This window comes from Leptodactylus fuscus, chromosome 6, assembly GCF_031893055.1.
Source record: "Leptodactylus fuscus isolate aLepFus1 chromosome 6, aLepFus1.hap2, whole genome shotgun sequence".
In the NCBI taxonomy this organism is placed as follows: Eukaryota; Metazoa; Chordata; class Amphibia; order Anura; family Leptodactylidae; genus Leptodactylus; species Leptodactylus fuscus.
The window spans coordinates 143,236,455-143,260,815 of NC_134270.1; the positions used below are offsets into that span (position 1 = coordinate 143,236,455).

Below are 24,361 nucleotides of genomic sequence, written 5' to 3' on the forward strand. Positions count from 1 at the left end.
AAGCCGCAGTTATCGTCGTCTCCCACAAGGGCTTGCCTGTCCTATCATCTACCCTCCTACTGTCTTTGAACACCTTCACATTGTTAATAGCAACCGTCCTCCCAACTGCTGCTAAGGGACATAAGGATTGGTGATTGGTGCCTCACTTAACTCTTCAGTGCCTGTACTGGACTTTGTCACATTGCACTGTGAACCTGCTGCTGCAAAGCACTGTAAGACTGTCGCTTTCTTCAGTAAAGTTAACCTGTTCACCTTAACCCTGTGTGGTCGACTGTTACCCTGCACATCGCACCTGGGTGAATGGAAGAGTGGAAAGGGTTGTGGATAATCAGGGATACACCGGGACCCCACTCTGCCCAAACGTAATAACACTACATTGCCCGTTGCCCCTGGTTACCACACACACTCCCATAGAAACTAATGCAAGCGGCGACTCGCAGACTTTGCTGGCGGCTGGTCGTTTAACTCCCTACGTGCCGGCTACGTCCATTCATTTCTATGGGAGCGTGCTATTCGGAATGGTTGTTCCGGATAGTGTTCGCTCATCTTTAGTTATAATGGGTTCTGTGTGGTTTCTATTAGGTTTCCACACGAAACATGTGAAGAGAAAAGTACTGCTTGCAGAAACTGTCTATTTGGTCCATGTATTTCCCAGGTAGTACATTTGGGTGGAAGCAATTTGGGAATGATCAAGACCTTAGACTTGTGGCAGATCAGTAGGGATTTTGCATTGAGTGCATTTTCCAATAGATGGTGTAAATCTATTCTGAAATGTTTGCCCGGTTCATTTGGTCCAACAAAAATTTACGTTTAAAAAAAAATAAAAATGAAAAACTAATTTTAACCAAGCCATCAGTAAGTATCTGCAGGCAGGGAGGTTGTTCCTGCCATCTTGGAGAACTAAGATCTTCTGTGGATGTAGGATTTATCCAACCCTTCTGTCTCTTCATGTCATCCCAGACTGGATAATCTTGAGATAAAGGCTATATCTGTTGGGGTCATATCATCACTTTAGAAAACTTGCAAGTAATACTTAAGGTGTATATTGTGGTGGAGAGGACCTTGTTAGTCTATTCTCTACCACTAGGTGTCAGAGTTCCCTGTAGTGTGGATTGATCTATGGAGCGGGTTAGTCATTCTCTCCAGTATCTGACTGAGTGTTGCTCATTATTATATACTGAAATACTATTTAGGGACCACGGGGACAAACACGGGATATTTAAACAGGGGTCTCCAAATGATTCCTATAATTATACTCACTTTACCAACTTACACCATAACTTACATCACATATATTTCTTATGGTTAGGGGGATATCGTCACTCCTTGGGGAGAGACCACCATATAGGTGTGTGGAGACTTATTAAGCCTTTAGCACTCCACTTTGCAAGGGACCATGGGAAGAATATGCAAATCTGTCTTCCATGATGTAATTAGGAAGACAGAATCTCAGTGATGTAGCCCAATAATGGCTGCTCCCTTTAACATCATGCCGTCCTTCCAAGAAGCCTTTGTTTTGCAATGATGCGGGGATTATTACCAGGTATAGTCTCTCAACCGAGGACGGCCTTTTCAATGTTATTGCATCTCTTCAGCCCGGTGTAGAGAAGACTAAGCTGGTCCTCGGTTGAGAGACTATACCTGGTAATAATCCCAGCGTCATTGCAAAACAAAAGCCTCTTGGAAGGTCGAGCATGATGTTAAAGGGAGCAAACCTTTATTGGGTTATCTCACTGAAATGCTGTCTTCCTAATTACATCAGGGAAGACAGGCTTGCACATTCCAGTGAGCGCCCTCTATTGGTTTGCAACACTGAGGCACCTGACTTCCTAATTACATCATGGAAGACAGATTTGCATATTCTTCCCATATATTTCATATGGCGGTTAAGGGGTAAGTGATAATATATTCCTTACTATTGGTGGCAGTCTGAGATCTTATACTATTAATGGGCTCTTGGTTCTGTAGTTATTTTGGGGGGGGTTGATCTGTGGTCTTTATTTGGGTCTGGTTCAGAGTTTCTGTTTTAGAGGAGTTTGGTCTGGGGTCTGCATTTGTATAGAGGGTCTGTATTTAGGGAGTCTAGTCTACTTTGGTTCTTATTTTTGGGGTCTTAGGCTGAAGCCGCACGTTGCTATTACGTATCTATTTATTTAGGGTTGTCTGTTCCCATTTTGAGGCTCAGTATTTATTCAGGGGTCTGGTCTGGTTATGTTATTAATATGACATCTGTAATTGTTCTGGGGACTATATATTATAGGGGTCTTATAGTATATGTTTGAAATTTTGTACTCCATTAAATTATGCATTAATTTGGTAAAGGGGTTATGTATTGTAGGAAAGGTAGCTCGGTAGAAGCAGTGGTGCGGACCCAACCAATCAGAGACAGGGACACAACTATCCAGGAAACAGGATTATTTAGAAAAAAAAAAAAGGAAACTAAAATAACCTTGACTTCAGGCACAAAATTAGCAAAATAAAATACAGCCTTAACTTCAGGCAAAACAATAAGAAACAAAATCCTGCTCGTCCGAGCTCTTAACTGAACAGTAATAATAAACTAACTATATGTGGCTTACTAAAGGCTCATTCACATCTGTGCCTGGTCTCCGTTCATGCAGGTTTCCGTTTCCTGCACAAGACAGAGCAGGAGACGTAAACCTGCAGGACTCTTTCAAACCCATTCATTTGAATGGGTATGAAAGATGTCCGGCCGTGTGCGCTGGTGAGCGTTTTATGCTCTCCGCCGCAAAACCATTTTTTTTTAAACTGGACATAGAGTTGGACATGCAGTACTCTTTGTCTGTTTTAAAAAAAACGGTTTCACGACGGAGAGCATAAAACGCTCACCGGCGCATACGGCTGGACCGTTCTTCTGCATTCAGAAGACTGAAAGCTCAGAACGGACTCCGGGCGCAAGTGTGAACCCAGCGTAACAGCTACATGAACAAACCAATAAGCACAATAAAGTTTCACCGGACTCAGGGTTACAGGACAGACCAAACACCTCCTCTCTTTCCCTGGATCTGCCCTGAAGTGCAGGTTCTGTAGGCTTTTATGGCACAGTAATGAGCCCAGGACCCAAACCTGGAGATGAGGCCTACTCCAGACCCTGCATGTTGCTAGGAAAAATTGTCAAGTGCTGGCAACTATGCTATTTCAATGAATCTTATGGCATTAGGTGGCGAGGTGCAATATTGTCCTGACCCAGGGTTGAATGTAGATATAAATCTACATGTACGGTGATTTCCGCATCACATTTGGAGCACACAGTATGTAAACAATAGGCAGATTTTGCACTAGTGCCCGACTCCATTACATAAGTGGATAAGATAAGATTATTTTCCTCATACCTCACTCATAGCCATTAGTCATCCAGCATATGAGGTTAATATTTTCACCTTCATAATGATATAGATGAAATTCTAATAGCAGGTTATTAAAAAATACCAGACCTGACACCGCTGTGAGGAATGAATTTACTAATCCCATTTATGAGTGACAGTAATGAATTGGCAGACAAGGATCGTGCTTCCCCATAGCACATAGTACATTCCTCCCATACCTAAGATAACCATTAGGATACCTTACACTGGAGCTCATGTTACATCCATTATGTGACGTATAATATTATATATCAAGTCTGATTTTGCTATAGCACACATTTTGTAAATGACGTTATCTTGGCTGAGGCTAAAAATCATCCTTGGCCTGCCTATGTATTTAGCAAATCTCTCATATTTAGTACATACCTGTACATGCACACTTACACCAACAGTTTAGAAAAAAAGACAGAGTGCACAGCCCAGTATTATACATTGAGCTATACTACAATAATGAACATGAGGTTCTCACTATACATTGTGATCAAGGTGTATAAGCCCACTTGCCACTTGGCAGCAAGTTCTGTATATGGGTTCCTACTCCAATGTGTGTAGCATTGCACTGCAACCATCACCACTGCAACACAATGCCACCAGAGGGAGCATCCTCACAGACTGACAAGGACGCTGCTGTCAGGCTAAGGCCCTAGGTCCTGGGCCACACCACTCCACAGACACAGCGGGACAGCACCCCAAAAATGTGGGACTGTCCCACTCCAAACAGGGTGACTGAGGGGGCCCCCGCAACTGGTGGCTCTATAAAGAAAGTGGCCCTGGTAGGTGCTTCGCCTTGTAGCTGACAGGATGTGGGGTCACTTTCCTTATGGGCATATGTCCCAACCAACTTCAAGAATCACACAAGAAAAAAAGAGATAGACGGCACAGTCCGTTCCAAAAGTGTAAACGTAGTAGCAGCCTACTTGAAATAATCCTATAGATCGGAACCACTGACAAAAGAAGGTGGTGCTCACAACCCCCGAAACAACAGCATGAAGTATGGAAAAAATAAAGAAAAATGTGGGTGGGCACACACCAATCAGTAGACGGCATTTTCTTCTTTATATAAAAATGTGTTAAAGTATATTCATGCTCAACATTGCAAATAAGGAGACCCGACCGTCGTTGTGCTGATTGGTTCCCCTTGCTGATTAGGCGTGGTTAAAGGACAACACTGCAGGTACGAGGTAGCTGTCGGCGCGACACTGATTGGCTGTTTAAGTTCGTCGGGTGTGGCTTTGGAGATGAAGTAGTTCTCTTTCAGGTCCGACCTGTGCCAGTGGGAATTACTCCATTGATTGGTTCTTTTTGTGATTGAACATAATGTTTCCAATTGAATGCGACTTGTGTTCTGTATTTAAGACATGTGAAGTGAAACATATGGTACTGCATACTGGGCTTGAAAAAGCGTTTGGTTTAACGCGAAATGGCTGTTGCCTTTTTTCTGCCAAAAATGCTATTTCTCCCTCCCTGAGGACTTGTTTTTTATATTTCAATAAAGTATTCATTTTTATATAAAGAAGAAAATGCCGTCTACTGATTGGTGAGTGCCCACCCACATTTTTCTTTATTTTTTCCATACTTCATGCTGTTGTTCCGGGGGTTGTGAGCACCACCTTCTTTTGTCAGTGGTTCCGATCTATAGGATTATTTCAAGTAGGCTGCTACTACGTTTACACTTTTGGAACGGGCTGTGCCGTCTATCTCTTTTTTTCTTGTGTGATTCTTGAAGTTTATTGTTTATCTATGACTGAGCACGCCTTTTCATTCCCAATATGAGCTACTTCTAGAAGGAGTTTTTCTTCAAAAAGGAATGATTCAGGACTCTTAAAAAGAAGTAAGAATATCCTTCTTGGTTTACTGGTTTAATTATCCAAGATCGGTTACTATATCCATAATTATGGAGGCATTAGGGCCCCTTCACACGGCGGATACGCTCACTGCTTTGGAGCGTGTAAACGTTCCGTAGCAGCAGCGTCTAAAGCAGTTCCCATCGTTTTCTATGGGAGCCGGCAGACGCGCGCTCGCCATAGAAATGAATGGGCTGCTTTTTCCATTCATTTCTATGGGGAGCGCGCGTCTGCCGGCTCCCATAGAAAACAATGGGAACTGCTTTACACGCCGCTGCTACGGAACGTTTACACGCTCCAAAGCAGTGAGCGTATCCGCCGTGTGAAGGGGCCCTTAGACGAATCTGTCATTCGGAATGGGAGGGAGGATGCATTGGCATTTTTTCATTTATGCAACCAGAAAGATGAGCTTCAAATCTTAAGTATCAAGACACTTGATCAAAGGATTCAGAGCCTGGCGGAACGTGAAACTCGCCTTTTTTGGACAGTTAACTCTTTAAAGTCCTATGATGCCAGTGGAAGAGTACCACATGGACTTAGAATATACAAAGAACCGTCGATTTTTCAGAATGACATCAATTTTATGAACGATTGGAGACAACTGCATTTAGAGCATTCCCAGAAAGTTTTACGTCCGGTACTCAAAAGGAATGAGGAGGGGTATGAATCAGTAGCTGCTGAATTGTGTAAAGCCAAAACAGAGCTCAGAACTAGACTGAGCGATGAACAACTTGCATTAACAACGAAGCGTTTAGAAAAAAAGATCATCACCGTTCAGGCCGAAATAAAGGAACGTAAACGTGATAAATATATCAGAGATCAGAACGACTTTGACCAAGGAAAAATTTTTGACTGGAATGATAAGACTAAGCAACAACAACAGAATAGGAGAAAGAATAGGACTGGTGGATCTTATAAGAACTTTAGAACAAAGAATTCAAATAGCAAAAAACTAAAAGTAAAGGAGTATTGGACTTCGGATACCGATACGTCTGATGATCAGCAATCGGACTCTAATAATAGGGAAAATCCACCAGTAAAGAAACGCTCGGAACCAACGGTCCCTTTAGGCCAAAGTCGATCCGAAGAGGACGAAGGAGAGGAAATAAGAACCGGAACCAAGAGGAAGCAAGTTTCATGGAGGAATTGAATATGGAGAAGGAACAATTGGTGATTAACCTCACCAAGACACCACTGGACGATGCTTGTATATCTCTTTTGTCTAAGGGTTTGGGTTTTGGCTTAGTTGACCCTTTTGATGAAGTAGAATTTGAGATTGACCTCTTTAAAAGTGCTAGAAAACTTAACCTCTTTAAACACTTTAATAGCCAACAGGTTGTTGAAAAAGCACCACTGGTAGGTGAAGCACCTTGTAATATAGGCCCTCTCGGCTTCTTTGTAAATAATCCTCTTACTGAGCAGGAAAAGAAGGCTTATCTAGATCTTCTGGATGAGCCTTCTGAGGATACCTATCTCAGTGATCAAACTTATGAAACATTTAAGGGAGGTGTAAGGTCATCTTTTAATCCTCCTACAACACCAGGTGGTGCGGTGGATCTTTTTTACCACCAAGTGTTAAAGGAACGTTAAGGCTTTAATCTATAAGAAGGAAAAGGATAACCTTACACGTAAAGAGAAAAATGCCCTAGCTTGGCTAAGAAAACAACGGCACTTAGTGATAAAAAAAAGCCGACAAAGGCGGCAACGCCGTGGTTATGAGTCAAACTTATTACATTAGTGAAGCCAAGAGACAACTATCGGATCAGAGAACTTATAGGTTATTGGAAAAGAACCCTATTATATCCATTAATAACAAGATTAGAGGCTTTCTCAGACAAAATGTAGAGAATACCGTTATTTCCAGAAAAACAGCAGAAAGGCTTTTTGTGAGTGAACCGACAAAACCATGTTGGTACTTTCTTCCCAAAGTACACAAAAGTTTGTCGACTCCACCCGGTAGACCAATTGTGTAGGGAATTGGCTCCGCAACGGAGCCTTTGTCTCAGTATCTTGATTGGCTGTTACAGCCGTTACTTCCGAAAATACCTGCATACCTAAAAGATACGAATGATTTTCTTAATCGAATAAATAATGCTCTCTTTGGAAAGGAGATGAAATTAGCATCTATTGATGTAGAAAGTCTGTACACACGAATTCCACAAGAAAGAGGGGTTAAGGCGATAGAAAATTTGCTAAGACATGCTAAGAAAGAAGAAAGTCTAATTCATTTTATTACAAGGGGAGTTGAATTGGTTTTGGGCAATAATGCTTTCGTATTCAATGATCGCTGGTACCACCAAATTGATGGAACAGCGATGGGAACGCCTTTAGCATGTACCTATGCAAATATTTTCCTTGCTGACTTTGAAGATAGATATGTTTTTTCGTCAGATAACAAGTTTTCTAATCGCATTTCCCTTCATTTACGTTATGTTGATGACATCTTTATATTGTGGTTAGGATCTGATGAAGATTTCTACAGTTTTGTTGAGTATCTGAACCGTAATAATTCAAATATGAAGTTCACTGCTAAAATCAAAGAGGACTCTTTGGAATTCCTTGATGTTTTGATAAAAAAGACCGATGTGGGATTGACTACAGAGGTCTTTCGGAAACCTACTGCCACCAATGCGTTTTTGCATTATGATAGTTTTCATCCCCATGCAGTAAAGGATTCAATTCCGTATGGTCAATTTATTAGATTAAAAAGGATTAATAGTGAGGTTGCAGTATTTGAGGAACAAGCGGATCAACTGAAACAGCGATTGTTACAGAGAGGTTACCCGATTAGTAACATCAATAGAGCCTATGAGAAGGTAAAATCGATAGATAGAGCAAGACTTCTATCAGGTAGTCGTGATAAACATGAAAGTAATAATGAAAGGTTTAACTTTACCTTTAAATACGGCCCGATGGCCAATCAAATTAAAACGGCTATCTTTAAGAACTGGAGCATCATTGAGTCGGACCCAGTACTCTCTCAGAGAGCAAAAAATAAACCTCTTGTCAGTTTTAGGTGTAGTCGCACCATAAAGGATACTTTGGTCTCTAGTAGGTTTTCCAGTAGAAGTAATAACTGGTTAAAATCATCTTCCCCTAAAGGCAACTTTTGTTGTGGTAGATGTAATTTTTGTCGATTTAATAAGAGAAGTAACATCCTGACATTAGGAAAGGTTAGACATAGAGTAACACAGTTTTTAAATTGTAAAACACAGTTTGTGGTTTATGTAATTTTTTGTCCCTGTGGTTACTTCTATATCGGCAAGACAATACGTCCCCTATATGTTCGATTCCGTGAGCATTATAAATCCATTATGACAAAGAAGGGTTCACCTCGCCTTATTGGGCATATACATGAAATGCATAATGGTAATGCTGATTGTCTTCGTTTTGCTGGTATCGAACATGTTAAAATGCCTCTACGCGGCGGCGATAGGGGTAAGTTACTACTGTGTGATGTCTGCTGTTGTCTGCTGTCTGCTACTGTGCGATGTCTGCTGCTGTGTGAGGTATGCTGCTATGCAATGTCTGCTGTTGTCTGCTGTTGTGCGATGTCTGCTGTTGTGTGAGCAGAGCTCTAAACGCTCTAGTTAAAGGAAAGACCAGGCAGCAGATTACAGTTTTCCAGGGAACCCCCTTTAACTCTTTGAGATAAGATAAAGTAGTAGGTTTACTTTCAGGACTAAAGAAAACTGCTGCAACCCAGATGGCAGAGACTGGAGGATGGGAGTTGTAGTGGTGGATGATGTGCCACCTGATAGGCCAAGCACACTCAACCAAACACTCCAGCCCTGCTCCTGGGCCTGACACTGTTGATGAGGGCCCTGCTGCACTACCGGATGGTGATGGTAGTAGTAGTTTCCCCCGGGGCACTTCCAGTTGGAGAGGGAAACTCTCTTTTCTAACCTGGCATGATGGTGTTCGGAAGGGCCCTGATGATATGGCGGGCACAACTCAGGAGGCCAGTGGTTGCAGTTGAATAGAGTAACAGCTTTATTCAGCAACTGGAACAGGTAAAAACAGCAGCTACCAAATGGGGGTAGTAGTAACACAGTGTCCAATCCCTAAGCCTTGGTTATAAGAGGTTGCCCAGGGATGTTACACACTGTATTGCAAACTATTCCTCCTCTTGTGCCACTCCCAGATAACAATGCTGGGGATAGTGGTGTTACAGGGAGTCCTGACATAGACAAGCAATATATGATGTACAAGATTGTGGTTATTTGTCATTTTTGCATAGTGGAAAATAACAAGTATATTCCTCTTTTCCCAGCATATAATTTTTTAACAACAGGTTGCCTCACAAAAAAACACCAGTATTTCATAGCATCCTGTCGTTGTATTTATAGACATTAAATTAAGAAATAAACAGACACATGTTTCTTAATTCACCTTATGACAAAGCAGTAGCATTCTGGGATGCTGCAATACCCTCCTATTTTAACCTGAGCTGCCCTCGGCAAGTCATAACCCAGGCCAGGAAAGGAACCACAGCGGACAGGACGTCTTGTACACGGGAAGAAACAATGGTTAGGCATATACAAATAATATATACAGCTCAAGATACATAGGAAAGGAACCACAGCGGACAGGACGTCTTGTACACAGGACGTCTTGTACACGGGAAGAAACAATGGTTAGGCATATACAAATAATATATACAGCTCAAGACAAGGATCTGTTGGATGACCAGCTCAACAGAAGGGAAAAGGTGGAAAGGGTCAAAAATCCAGCCCTTGAGGCACAAGTCTGTTAGTGTCCTTCTCAGCAAAAAAGGGGTGATGACGTCACAGATGGAAACCTGAGGCTCAAGTGGGCGAGTGTCCAATCTCAGGGCCTCAACATGACACAATAAGAACTACAGGGCACAAGTGCGTGAGTGTCCAATTCTGAAGCAAGGGGACAGGATACATCAGGGTGAACTGGGACAGTATCCACTAGTTCGCACTGGGGTAACTGGGGGAGTTTCCCAAAAGTTCAGCACCAAAGAAAGGCTCAAAAACATGGCTGTAATTACCCCAAGGGGAACTCACCTGTTCACCCAAAATATGGAGAGACTGACCCTTGAGAAAAAGAATTGCCGCAACCCAGATGGAGGAGACCATAGGATGGGAGTTATAGTGGGGGATGCTGTGCCACTTGCTAAGCCAAGCACATTCCAGCATAAACTCCAATCACACTGCAGGGCTGGACACAGTCAAGGAGGGTCCTGCAGCACTACTGGAGGGTGGTGGTAGTAGTAGTTTCCCCGGGGCACTTCCAATTGGAGAGGGGACCTTTCCACTCTGAGCCAGTGTGATAGTGTTCAGAAGAGCCCTGATGTTATGGCAGGCATGATTCAGGAGGCCAGTTAAACAGAGTAACAGCTTTATTCAGCAACTGGAACAGGTACAAATGGCAGCTACCAAATAAGGGTAGTAGTAACACAGTATCCAATCCCCCAGGCTTGGTTATAGGAGGGTGCCCAGGGATGTTACAGCCTCTATGGCAAACTACTCCTCCTCTTGTGCCACTCCCAGATAAAGATGCTAGGGATAGTGGTGTTACAGGGAGTCCTGACATAGACCTGGTTATCTTCAGATTAGGACCGAACACGTTCCTCCTATCAGGGACTTCTCCTGCTCCTTCTGGCACAAAATGTAAAATGTCCAGACAGCAGTACTCCCTTCTCAGGGCTGTCTCCAGATGAGCCTGGGGCTAATAATTATCCTCCTAGAGACTGTATGGGTAGCCATTGGGATCCAGTCCAGGTGCTGGCTGCATGGATACTCTGCACTGTCTCTGAACTGAACCAAACTCTAGATTCAACTGAACTGAGGCCCAACGGACACCCTGAAGACCTAGGTTTCCTACAACCCTACCAAATGGCCTGCGCTAAACCAAGGCAAAGGTTTAAACACCGGGGGAAAAAACAACAGGGCAGCTGCAAAACAATGTATGTACAAGTGACATAAAACATAAAAGACAGGACGTACCAACACAACCCAGAATCACAATAGACAAACCCTTAAAGCAGTAGCACTCTGGGATACTGCAAATCCACACATAACTTATTAAGATGTGATAATGTAGTAACAAGATAAATGACAAACTCAAATCGATAACATCATTACACGCCGACTACTATATCTGTACATGGTTCAGTTACTGACAACTGGTCCATTCTATTCCATAGCATCCTCATCGACTTCATCCTCTTCAAATTCGTCTTCCACTATCATCACGTCTTCATCTTCCTCTATCACCACGTCTTCCTCAGGGGCTTCACTCTCTTCTAACACATCAATTCTGTGAAACCCTTTAATAGCTGCAAAGTGCTTGGAAGTGAAGCCCACGGTCAGCTGCTTGCTCCCACTTTGATATGGTGTAATTTCCGCCACCACGGTCCTCGTTTCTCTGGGTTCCAACTTTGGTATCCTGTAATAAGCAATAAATGGTTAATATTTGTACCAGCATGGCACTTAGCCTAAAACTCCTATGTTTGCTAAGGCTGGGTTCACACTACCGCTGCTGTCCACCCTGGGGTTTCCATCGTAAACCCCGGGGAAACTGGACAGGGGACGGCAGCTTTAAAACCCATTAATTTGAATGGATTTTTAAAGGTGACCACTAGAGATGAGCGAACACTGTTCGGATCAGCCGTTACGAACAGCACGATCCCATAGAAATGAATGGAAGCACCTGAAACGTACACTTTGCTGGCGGCCGGTCGCCGTGCCAGGTGCTTCCATTCATTTCTATGGGAGCGTGCTGTTCAGAACGGCTGATCCGAACAGTGTTCGCTCATCTCTAGTGACCACCAGTGTCCGCATGTGGCCTCTTTGCCTGGAAACCGTTTTTTTTGCATGGACGCAAAGTCCTACAAGTAGCCCCGGGGAGGACAGCGGCGGCAGTGTGAACCCACACAAACTCTTTAGTTAAGGTCCCATGTCGCGGAAACACAGCATTTTTTGTTGCAGATCTTGCTGCGTTTTTTGGAGCCAGTCAGGAGTGAATTTAACAAAATGGAAACATCTTGGAGAGTCCTATATATTCTCCATTCCTGTTAAAGCTACTCCTAACTATGGCTTAAAAAATCGCAACAAAATCTGGGGTTGAATCCTGTTCGATCTGAACTTTTTTGCTCATCTCTACTGTTAACCAACACCGTGTACAGTATATCTCAGGTTCTTAGGCTTATGATATGAGGGGTAACAGAGAACTGTAGATACATCTATTTATACCCAAATTTTCATTTTTTTTTAGATGAACTTCCAAGAATTACTTACTTTCGCTTAGTTGTTTTCTTGACCAAGCCGCTTCCAACTAAGGCTAAGAGCCCATCCGTCAGCGGAGTAGATAAAGGATTGGTGTATGTAATTTCCACTTCCAATGCGCGATTTACAAAGGCAGAGGTGTGGATCTGGGAATTACAAGTTATATTAAAGTGATTATTTGTAATGTTTGCCAATTAATATTTACACAGTACCTTACTCTGCCTATAGGGGTCACAAGGTTGCTTCAATGGAGCCAATTTGACACATCAACCAGCAGAAAATATACATGGAAATATAAAAAATTTTTGCAGTGTCTAGCATGGGGAAGCATTGAAGTTATCAGGGTATTTTGCCTTGATCCACATCTGCCCGAGACTTTGTATTGGTCTAATTTAAGTACCGCGGGGTACGCCTGCACGTTCCAGTGCAGACAAAACTTATGCGGTCCAAACCAAAAGTGCTATTATACTGTAGGATCACTTTAAACATCGGTCAACAGTGGTGACCCAGGACCACTGATGTCACAGAGGAGGCCAGAAAACAACGACAACACTCAGGACTGAAGACGTGGACACTGTGGCAGAGACCCCAAAAGGTGAATATGAACTGTGTTTAATTTTTCTGCACCATTTTTCTCTTTAGATCCCAGAGTATAATAATGATTGATGATGAACCCCGAAATCTCAGGCTTGGTCAAAACTGAAACTTTTGGAAAATTTGTAACTAGTTTATTCATCCTTACTTCAGGCAAGTGGACATTCAGGCCCTTTGACACAAGACACCCTATGTGCAGTATGAAGGGAGGGTTCACACGGAGTTACGTGCCGCGTGATGCCGCAAAATGCCGCAAAATCACGGCCGCAAAATAGCCCCGTGTATACGATCCACTCTCCCATTGAAATCAATGGGAGCGTGAACGGCCCGCAAAAGCTCACGCGGCGTCTACGTGCCACATCACGCGGCACGTAACTCCGTGTGAACCCCCCCCCTGAGAGTAACAGCCCCTACAACAGCATGTACATAAGTTTAACTGGACACACTTGGTTTGGGTGGCTCAGATCCAAGATTTGTTTCGGGTTGAACTGCTCTTTAAAGAGGCTGTCTGGGCAAATAAATTATTTTTAAAATAGGTCAGGAGTGGTGAAAACAAAAAAAATCCACGTACTTACCTGTCCCTGGTGCTCCGGTGTCCTCCCAGTGGGGTCTGGTCCAGCAGTTCGGCTGCTATCTTGCTCTGGAATTTCTTGCTGGCTGTGATGTCCCGGTTCCCTACTGCTGAATGGCCTCAGTGGTTACACGCGGCGGGTACTTCCCCGACATCAGAGCTGCAAGACCAGACTGTGCGGGGAGGCACCGGACCACCACCTTCAAGCCTATTTAATTAATAATTTGGGCCCAGCAGACAAGAATGTCACTGTTTCTTTAAGAAAACTGCCAGGTTTTTCAACTCTTATATGAACGCTTTTTTGCTATTTCAGTCATAGCACCCCACAAAATTTCCCATCATAACTTCTTTTAGTATTATATCCTGTATTTCGGGTTCTTTGTTTTACCTGTATGTCCAGAGAAGGCCTCACAATAGGGATGACTTTACGGACAAGCATTTTCTTTTTGTTTTTCATTTCACATATTGCCACCACTTCCATAAGGTTGTGTTTTGTCAAATCGTGTTCGTAATCTTCGGCCGGTATGCTTAAAGAATGATTTTTCTCTGTAATGAACAAGTATATAGTGTGATTTAGGGGTTATATGCAGATGGATTTGGCCTTCCTAGGTGTCATCCTCGCTAAGTGTCCCAGAACAAAGAGGTGACCAGACTACTGGAAGAGATGGCAAACCTCCCTGGCCAACAGAATGTTCTTGTAGTCATTTCATATGTGACCTGGGCACTTTATGTGCAGGTCAAGTTCAAAAAAATGGGCGTGGCCAGCACATTTCCTGATGACATCACAAAAAAAGGGGCCAAGAAAATGTTCAAAAGGGATGTGGCCTTAGTGGTGCCATGGTACCATTCCCCTGTTGAGTCAATAGTCTAAGGCTTACAGATATCCGGTTACGAAAAACTGTTTAGAAATGGTTGCAACACCATTGCACAACGCTGGATATTACTACTAAAAAGCTTGACCACAAGTAAAGGCCATTGGATAACCAGGGATAATAAAAGAAAAATACAAATAGAGGATGGGTTACCTTTCTTGGCTGGCACAGTAAGGGTGGTGGTATCAGAATACACTTCAGTACTTGGTCTGCCAGTGTATTCAATGGTGGAGGCGCTGAACTTCACGTTAACGGAGTGACTAGTTGTGCTGACATTCTCTAAATGTAGAGTCAGTTTTATGTCTGTTCCAAGCTCTGAGGATGAATTCAGCTCAAATCTGCCATGAATATCGAATTCTTCCTCATTCTCATCTAGGTCATCAGAACCAGATTCGCCAGTTCTCTTCTTGCGACGTTTCTTTACAATGCTTCGCTTCTTGGGACTGTTCTTGTCAATGATGCCCATATCTAGTAACTTTTTACGAGCTTTCAAGTAAACAGACCTCTCTTTTTCAGACTCTGAAAGACAAAGTGACTCATTAACATTATATGTCATCGTGGCTTCCATTTATTTCCACAACTGAAGTTGCAACGCACTGCTAAATCCGTCACATGACCGTCGGATTAACCACAGGGTCCTTAGGGTTCTGCTGTGGGTTCCATCGTTTTGATGGCGCTATTTCTTCCATCAAATCTGCCAGAGGATCGCTGACAGAAGCGTAAAATATTTGTTCAATATATATATATATATATATATATATATATATATATATATATATATATATATATATTTTGTTTTTGTTTTGTTTTGTTTTTGTTTTGTTTTGCAACAGAACATAAAATATAATAAATATATCTAAATAATTTTAAATATATATATATATATATATATATATATATATATATATATATATACAGTCCTATGCAAAAGTTTGGGCACCCCTATTAATCTTAATCATTTTTTGTTCTAAATATTTTGGTGTTTGCAACAGCCATTTTAGTTTGATATATCTAATAACTGATGGACACAGTAATATTTCAGGATTGAAATGAGGTTTATTGTACTAACAGAAAATGTGCAATATGCATTAAACCAAAATTTGACCGATGCAAAAGTATGGGCACCCTTATCATTTTATTGATTTGAATTCCCCTAACTACTTTTTACTGACTTACTGAAGCACAAAATTGGTTTTGTAACCTCAGTGAGCTTTGAACTTCATAGCCAGATGTATCCAATCATAAGAAAAGGTATTTAAGGTGGCCAATTGCAAGTTGATCTCCTATTTGAATCTCCTCTGAAGAGTGGCATCATGGGCTACTCAAAACAACTCTCAAATGATCTGAAAACAAAGATTGTTCAACATAGTTGTTCAGGGGAAGGATACAAAACGTTGTCTCAGAGATTTAACCTGTCAGTTTCCACTGTGAGGAACATAGTAAGGAAATGGAAGACCACAGGGACAGTTCTTGTTAAGCCCAGAAGTGGCAGGCCAAGAAAAATATCAGAAAGGCAGAGAAGAAGAATGGTGAGAACAGTCAAGGACAATCCACAGACCACCTCCAAAGAGCTGCAGCATCATCTTGCTGCAGATGGTGTCACTGTGCATCGGTCAACAATACAGCGCACTTTGCACAAGGAGAAGCTGTATGGGAGAGTGATGAGAAAGAAGCCGTTTCTGCAAGCACGCCACAAATAGAGTTGCCTGAGGTATGCAAAAGCACATTTGGACAAGCCAGCTTCATTTTGGATGAAGGTCCTGTGGACTGATGAAACAAAGATTGAGTTGTTTGGTCATACAAAAAGGCGTTATGCATGGCGTCCAAAAAAACAGCATTCAAGAAAAACACTTGCTACCCACTGTAAAATTTGGTGGAGGTTCCATCATGCTTTGGGGCTGTGTGGCCAATGCCGGCATCGGGAATCTTGTTAAAGTTGAGGGTCGCATGGATTCCACTCAGTATCAGCAGATTCTTGAGAATAATGTTCAAGAATCAGTGACGAAGTTGAAGTTACGCCGGGGATGGATATTTCAGCAAGACAATGATCCAAAACACCGCTCCAAATCGACTCAGGCATTCATGCAGAGGAACAATTACAATGTTCTGGAATGGCCATCCCAGTCCCCAGACCTGAATATCATTGATCATCTGTGGGATGATTGGAAGCAGGCTGTCCATGCTCGGCCACCATCACACTGAACTGAACTTGAATTGTTTTGTAAAGAGGAATGGTCCAAAATACCTTCATCCAGGATCCAGGAACTGATTAAAAGCTACATGAAGCGACTAGAGGCTGTTATCTTTGTAAAAGGAGGATCTACTAAATATTAATGTCACTTTTCTGTTGAGGTGCCCATACTTTTGCACCGGTCAAATTTTGGTTTAATGCATATTGCACATTTTCTGTTAGTACAATAAACCTCATTTCAATCCTGAAATATTACTGTGTCCATCAGTTATTAGATATATCAAACTGAAATGGCTGCTGCAAACACCAAAATATTTAGAACTAAAAATGATTAAGATTAATAGGGGTGCCCAAACTTTTTCATAGGACTGTATATATATATATATATATATATATATATATATATATATATATATATACTATTTGCATTTACTGTAGAAAAAACAAAACAAAGATATTATTTCTATGTTACGGTATATTATGTTTTGCTTTGTTTTTGTTCTATGGTAGAACACAGTGCTTCAAGGAAGCACCATACACTGCTGCATAAAGAGCCTATAAGTCTGTATAATGGCCCCTTTGGTGACATCAGAGCTTTTTGTGCCTCGTGGGCACAGAGCAGCGTCTGCTCACATAGAATTATCATGTGCATGTCAATCTATAGATGTGACCATCTTTAATATGGTTAAACCCTGAAATTTTTAATGAGACTAATGCAATACAATGTAACGTTAGCAAAACCCATAACTGGCTGAAATTCACAACATGTCCATTAGGAGGCATAATTGGGTTATCACTTGGGTTATCCCTGCCTTGTATTGAATGGTATGACATCGATTAGAGCTGAGCCGCAGTGGCAGTGACTGGTCACTATACAGTGTATGGAGCTATCCACTGCCAGCTCTGTGCACTCTATAGTAAGTGTATCAGAAGCAACCCCAAACAGTTGCTCCATACAGGTGTGATTGTCAGCTCCCCACTGATCAGATATTTATGGCCTTTCCTACAAGAGCTGTGTCTGCTATGTGGCTTCCAGGTCCTGGATGCATTATACAGCTCGGGCCCAGGACAAGCTTCTGGAGTTGGAAAATGCTCCAACTCCTGCATTATAACCCCCAGATGGTGTGATTAATAGTGATCATGGCATCTGGGGTGGTTAAAAGATGAGATAACCCCCTTTCATCCATTCAAGTCACCCATGATAAGATTGTAAGGTCCAAGAGCTTGCCGTAACATCCAGGAGGTCAATCAGCCTTCTGCAGCCTCTACCTACACTGCCTGGCCAAAAAAAAAAGTTGCGAGTGTTAATACTTAGTTGGGCCACCATGAGCACGAATAACAGCATGCATTCGTCTCGGCATGGAGTCTATAATGTTCTGTAGTGTAGACTCAGGGATTTTGATCCAATTCTCGAGTATCAGGGAGCCCAGGTTACGCTGATTCGTTGGGGGTGGTGAGTGACAGTGCAGGTTCCTTTCCAGCACATTCCAGTGTTTCGTGTGCTTCTCGTCGCACCCGGACACGACCATCACTCTGGAACAATGTGAAACGTGATTCATCTGACCACATGACCTTTCTCCACTGCTCTAGGGTCCAATTCTTTTGGTCTCTTGCAAATGACAGGCGCCGACGTCTGTTGGTCTCTGTCACCAATGGCTTTCGTGTGGCGACACAACTGTTGAGACCCATTCCTTTGAGTTCTCGTCGCATTGTTCGCTCTGAAATGTGTTGCTCCGTCGAGTTGAACATCTATGTGAGCTCAAAGGTGGTTTTCCAGCGGTTATTCTTCACCAGTCGCTTTAGGGACCTATGACCTCGAGTTTCGAGTATAGTCTTACGCCCACACTTTCCACGGTTGGAGGGGGTTCTCCAGCATCTCGCCATGCTTGTATGATATGCTGAACAGTTCTCTGTCCGATACCAGTTACTTCGGCTATATCCTTGGTCGATTTCTTGGCCTGATGCAATCCAATGACTTTCCCCTTCTTGAAGGTACTAACATCTCTTCCTCTGGTAGCTCTTCTGTTGGTAGACATCGCTTCACACCTTTAATTATGATCTGCACTTGACTGGCTACAGCTCAATTATATATATTCAAGAATATATGCAAATTCCTGTCATGAACAGTTCATAATTATATCAGGGGTGGAACGCTACCTTGTTGCACAACGTGACTTTTTTTTTGGCCAGGCAGTGTATATCACATAGGGAACCTATGTACCATGTACTGCAATACAGAAATAATGCAATATATGGTACAAGTACAAGGGATCAAATTGTTTCAAGTCCCTGGTGGGACAGTAAAATAATAATAATAAAAAAAAATGGTTAAAAAGTTTTAACCAAAAAATATAAAATAACAATAAGAAAAAAATTGTCCACTGCATTTTTAATGGAGATAATGGAGAATGATAAAAAAACAATGACCATATAAACAAAACTCAAAATTAATGTTACAATTATGGTTTTTTTCAGACCCTCAGAATTTTTTAATAAAAGCAAAAAAAAAAAAAAAAAAAAAAAAAAAAAAAATTGTTTGCAGTTGGTGCCAGCTAAAAATACAACTCTCCGGGCAAAAAAATAAGCCCTCAACTGAAAAATGAAGAAATTATATAATTTGAAAGGTTGAGACAGAAAATACAAAAAAAGGTGCCAAACCATAGCCCCAAACTACCCTGCACCCTTAAAGGGTTAACCATCACACGCACAGGAACATGAATATGCAAATACTTTTTCATAGTGTTATATATGACATAAATAAATGTAACGACTGACCTACACCAGACATACCTTCTGGATATTTATAGGTGTCCGTTATATCTACCCGTTTATCACTGCCCACTGCTTTGGTGCTGATATTTTTCCCCACAGATTCTATGTCGGTGTATACCTTCTCCCTTAAATCCTTGTCATACTGGACCCATGTAATGCGGTCGGCATTAACCTCTGAGAAAATGAAGGGGCCGTCGTAGTCAAGTTCAATGTCTCCTTCTTTAATGGCGTGGACGGAGGCTGGGCCACAGCAGTAAACTCCTATAGAAGAGAAGCAGAGTTATCAGTCCTTAACTTAAAGGGACTATTGAGTGTACAGTAGAAAACCTATTTTCATATACTCAGTTCAGGAATCCTGAAATAATAGGTCTTCAAGATCTCTACGTCTTGGCCTGAGCTCTGGAGGACCTGTCTTACATTACATAGACAATTCATTGATATAAAAGTGTAATGCTTTGTTTTCCCTGTGGAGGCACTGCAGAGAAACTGAGCACTTACTGACATATAATACCTGATCACTTGTATGACAGGCAATGCTTTCCTCCTCTTATTCAGATGGTAAAAAAAGAAAAACTTGCAAAATAATAATATAGCCCTATAGTTACTTAAAAATTTAAAAAAATATTTGAGTGACCCAAAAGAAAAAAAAAGTGTTATAGCCCTCTAAACCGCAAAGGAAAACAAAAGGGGGGTCTGGTCATGAGCCAAGGAAAATGGCCCGGTGAGGAAGTATTGAGAGTAATAGAGCCCATCCTGTACCTCCGCTTAGTTCTTGTGGGGTGGAATCCAGCACCTGCCATCCTCCGTACTGGGAACCCAATTCACTTCTAGAGAACCAACACTCATTCCAAACATGGAAATTCCTGCAAATTACAAAATTCACTACATTATAGAATACATAGATATAAAAAAAAAAAAAAAAAAAAAAAAAAAAATTCCTAGAAAATATCACAAGGAAGGTCCTTAGATTAACATTAAAATTAAAAGAGTTGTCCTCCCCAAATGGAATATTTATACTGGTGACTTAACCACAAGATAGGTTATCAGTATCTGATCTGTCAGAATCTGACACCTGAACCCGCACAGATCAGCTATTCAGCACATGCAGCCTTGCTCCTATAAAAGTAATGCGAGCTGTGCAGCAGCCTGGACCCCACACAGATCAGCTATTCAGCACATGCAGCCTTGCTTCTATAAAAGTAATAGGAGCTGTGCAGCAGCCCCATCCACTACATAGTGGTGGTTCAGGTTCTCGATCCACTGCAGAGTTCAAATTACTTGTCTAGGAGTGGCGCTGTATTCGCCACCTGTCTATTAGCAACTACTGGCACCTGGAGGTAGCAGACAACCCATTTAATATACAAAGTTAAACCCCATCTTAAAGGGGTTGTCCGACCCAAATTTCATTTTTCACATGATTTGTGGGGGTCCCACACCCAAACCCAATACCAGAAACTGTTTGTGGATGGGTGGCACAGGCAGCACCGGTTATACGTAGTTGACATGGCTGCGGCTCCGCTCCTATTACATATCAGCTGCTAGTGGACATATAGTGAATGTATTCAAGTAATAGGAGCGGAGCTGCAGCCCTGTGCACTGCATAGACTTAGCTCCAGGGAATTGCAGGGCATCCCTATTTTGGGGAGTACACACACTCCTGTCCACTGCAGCAGCTTGAGGATGTTGGTACAGACAATCTGCGTCGGATCTCTACAGATCATATGCTGAAGCCATACTAAATAGATCCTCTGTATAAAAATCCATTTGGGGCTGTCCGATCTGCAGGTACTATGTTATAGAGCAGGAGACGCCCTGCAAATTGTAGCTTTATGGGATAAGATTTCTTATTCATTTTAGTTCTCGCTCATGCTAGGATTAGGAGTCCAGAAGGAGCATCAGCGATTGACATCTACATCTGTATGTTTGTGAATACAAGACTATGGAAGTGCACCGTCAGGGGCGCGTTCCTCACCTGTAAGATCTGTAAGACCAGTCCCTACGACAGTGCAGGGATATCAGTGCCAACACTAGCAGTACCAATATCTCTGGAACCAGGACACCTACAGGCAATACACCTACCAGCAATACACCTACAAGCAGTGTATAATACCACCAATGTCAGAAGACATGAAAGGTCCTCTTTAATATTGCATGTTATATGCTGCAACTGATCTGCCTAGGCACAGTACCAATGTTCGTTAGTAGGTGGCAGAAGCTAGATTGGTTGAGTCACAATTATAGTCAACTGGTATAAATGCTTTCTTCCCTCCAATCTACATCTTGTATCTTTATTACAGGACAGATAGTAACATTTTTGTGGCAGCGTTATTTTATATACAGTATGTTTATATGCACGCCTTTATGTAACCTTACGTCACTAATCCTATCCATATATGTGAGCACAACTAAGACTATCTACAAGGGGGATACAGAGCAAATGGGCTCTGCACCCCAACACCAAACGGGCATTTCACAACCGGCTTCCTGGGGCGTCTTTTGTGCTATCTGAGTTGTGTTTAGTTTCCTATAGCTGATTTTCACTTTGAACAATATGACATTGTATTGTACTATACACCAGGGCAATGTCTAGCAGCATTTGGCCATGTATATTTTAATGTGGTAGAAATAATTGTTACTAGATATCACCGAGTGCCATCTTTATATGAGTCAGTGCCAGTGGCGTCCCCATTATACTGTATAAAACCCCAACTGTAATACAGAACACAATATTCTCCATACCACAATGAGTCTTTACTCATCGACTTTCCCTTTTTACTGTAGATGCTATCCACGCTCAGATTTGCATCCTTATCATGGGCTGAACAAAAGTTGGTGACTACTCGGGTTGGTATTCCCAAACATCGGAAAGCTAGAAATGAATAAAAAAGGGAAAATGTCAAGGTTATCAAAAGGAACATGGAGGATTCATCAACTGGTTAAGCCATCTTCTGGGGTAAAATACTTACAAGTGAAGAATTTGTGCCGGCCCTGCCACTTTTCTAAAAGTGGACCTGGGCAGGGGGTGAGCATGGACCTATGTCACACAGTGTGAACAGAAATGGTATTAGCCTCCACCCATAACTCAGCCATGGATCCAGTAGGTGGCGCTGCCTCCTGTCACTACTAGAATGAGGCTCCACCTACTTTATCCAAGTCAAACCATGCAGATTAGGGTTAGGGTAGCATATAGAAGAGGCATAGTTAGCCTCTACTTCAAAAATGCCAAGGCTCTAGGTGTGTTAGTGGAGCCTGCCAGACCACACAGTGCCGAGGCAGCGCCACCTACTGGATTAACAATACACCTGACACCCTATTCTAGTCTGAATCATCCAGGACAGCTTTTACTAGAGGAGAGCAATGACAGCCAACCCAAGGACAAAACAAGCTCTAGGTAGGGTCAGGGCAAATACTTTGACTTTTTTTAGGTTTTTATTTTTTTTGGCCAGAGAAGTGACCTTTAGAGCCCCACTGAATTAACCAACTCGTCTATTAGATTCTTAGGTCTTTGCAGCTTCATGTTTTTGCAATGTATCTAAAGAGGACATCAAAGCACAAAGTTTATGGCGGACACGCCTTGCTTCATTGTATAGAGAGATTTTCAGCATCAGACATATACAGCTCTCATATAAACTTTACAGAATCAGCAGTTTTATCCTAGTAAGGCCTTGTCAACAGTCACTCCCGGCTCACTAGGGCTTAGAATATGGAAGACAGATTTACACATTTACATCAATCCCTAAGCATAGGCGGACATATTTGTTATAAGTTTTATTGTAGAATTATGCTATAAAATGATACCTTTTGATAAAGCCAAATGCATATTGTAAGCCGATGGCTGGTCAGGTAATGGAGGGGGTGTACATCTCACCCAGACTACTCAGGTGGGTGAGATGAGAAAACTCCAGGAATGTTTGTTCTCAGCAGACAACTTTCATCTGCTGAGCATTTTGGTAAATGCTCAGTATTGGGCTGGATTTTTAGGAGTGACAGGTAGGTTGGTAGTGGGACCTGTCATTCCACCCCCCTCCAGTCCACACTTTGGGGATGTCCCGGCAGCAACTCAGCTTTTGAGAGTCTCCTTGTCAAGTAGGCTTAAGAAGTCAGCTCCTGCAGCAGACTCTGGGTAGAGCTTGGCTGGAGAGCTGACAGAGAGGTCATATTTTTGGATCTGTGTCCTGAGTGATTCAACTGGCTTTTGGATTACTGTTATTTTAGGTGAGGTAACCTATTCTATGTTTAGTTAGAGTCTAGCCGGGCAGGTATTTATTTTTGTATTGTTTCCTTTTGTTGCTGCACTACCTTTTTGAGTGAAAATAAATTCTACCTTTGTTTTGGACTAAAGAAACTGGACTTGTGTGTCTATGCCACCCCACCTAGCAACCCCAGCCCCTGACAATATATTAATATTACAGAAAATACAAGTGCCAGGCAGCTAAGATCTGCCAAGGCAACTAAGATCATGGAGTGCACCAAAAGTGGTGTAGGTGGACATAATGAGAAGATACCAGGAGTTTTGTCATTTTACATCGTAGAATATTGTGTGCAGTTTTGGACCCAAGGAAAAAAGGAAAGACGAAAAGTTTAGAACAGAGATGAGCAAAGCCCTGTTTGTTCTCAATTTTCAAAAATTCTCAGGTTCAGCTGAACCCAAGATTTTCAGTGTTCGCAACCCATGAGCCACTTTTTTATTCCAGAATCTCTTCAGAACCTAGAGTATAATAAGAGGAGGCCCAGATGGGAGGTGCGGTAAATTTTTTTTTACTGATACTCACCTTCCTTCACCTCTTCTGGGCTCCATTGTGGTGTACATTTCCCCCAGTGTCTTTGCTCCTCTTCCGGCCCCTTCTATGATGTCATGGGCCCCAGGGAACTGAA

The 24,361-nt window shown here is 42.2% G+C and overlaps 1 protein-coding gene and 1 long non-coding RNA gene across 2 annotated transcripts in view; both read right to left on the bottom strand.

Moving 5' to 3' along the window:
* LOC142208787 (uncharacterized) overlaps nt 1-24,361 on the bottom strand; it is a 532,067-nt gene that overhangs the window by 359,704 nt on the left and 148,002 nt on the right. The window lies entirely within an intron of this gene.
* The window catches only part of LOC142208764 (protein-glutamine gamma-glutamyltransferase E-like), a 39,873-nt gene continuing 24,660 nt past the window's right edge, over nt 9,149-24,361 (bottom strand). The window contains exons 7-13 of the mRNA XM_075277458.1: nt 22,226-22,355; nt 20,246-20,349; nt 19,505-19,747; nt 14,677-15,042; nt 14,040-14,197; nt 12,499-12,632; nt 9,149-11,647 (exon numbers count right to left, since the gene is read on the bottom strand). Of these exons, the coding sequence (XP_075133559.1) occupies nt 11,395-11,647; nt 12,499-12,632; nt 14,040-14,197; nt 14,677-15,042; nt 19,505-19,747; nt 20,246-20,349; nt 22,226-22,355 (1,388 nt within the window). The 3' untranslated portion in view covers nt 9,149-11,394. The remainder of the gene's footprint in view (nt 11,648-12,498; nt 12,633-14,039; nt 14,198-14,676; nt 15,043-19,504; nt 19,748-20,245; nt 20,350-22,225; nt 22,356-24,361) is intronic.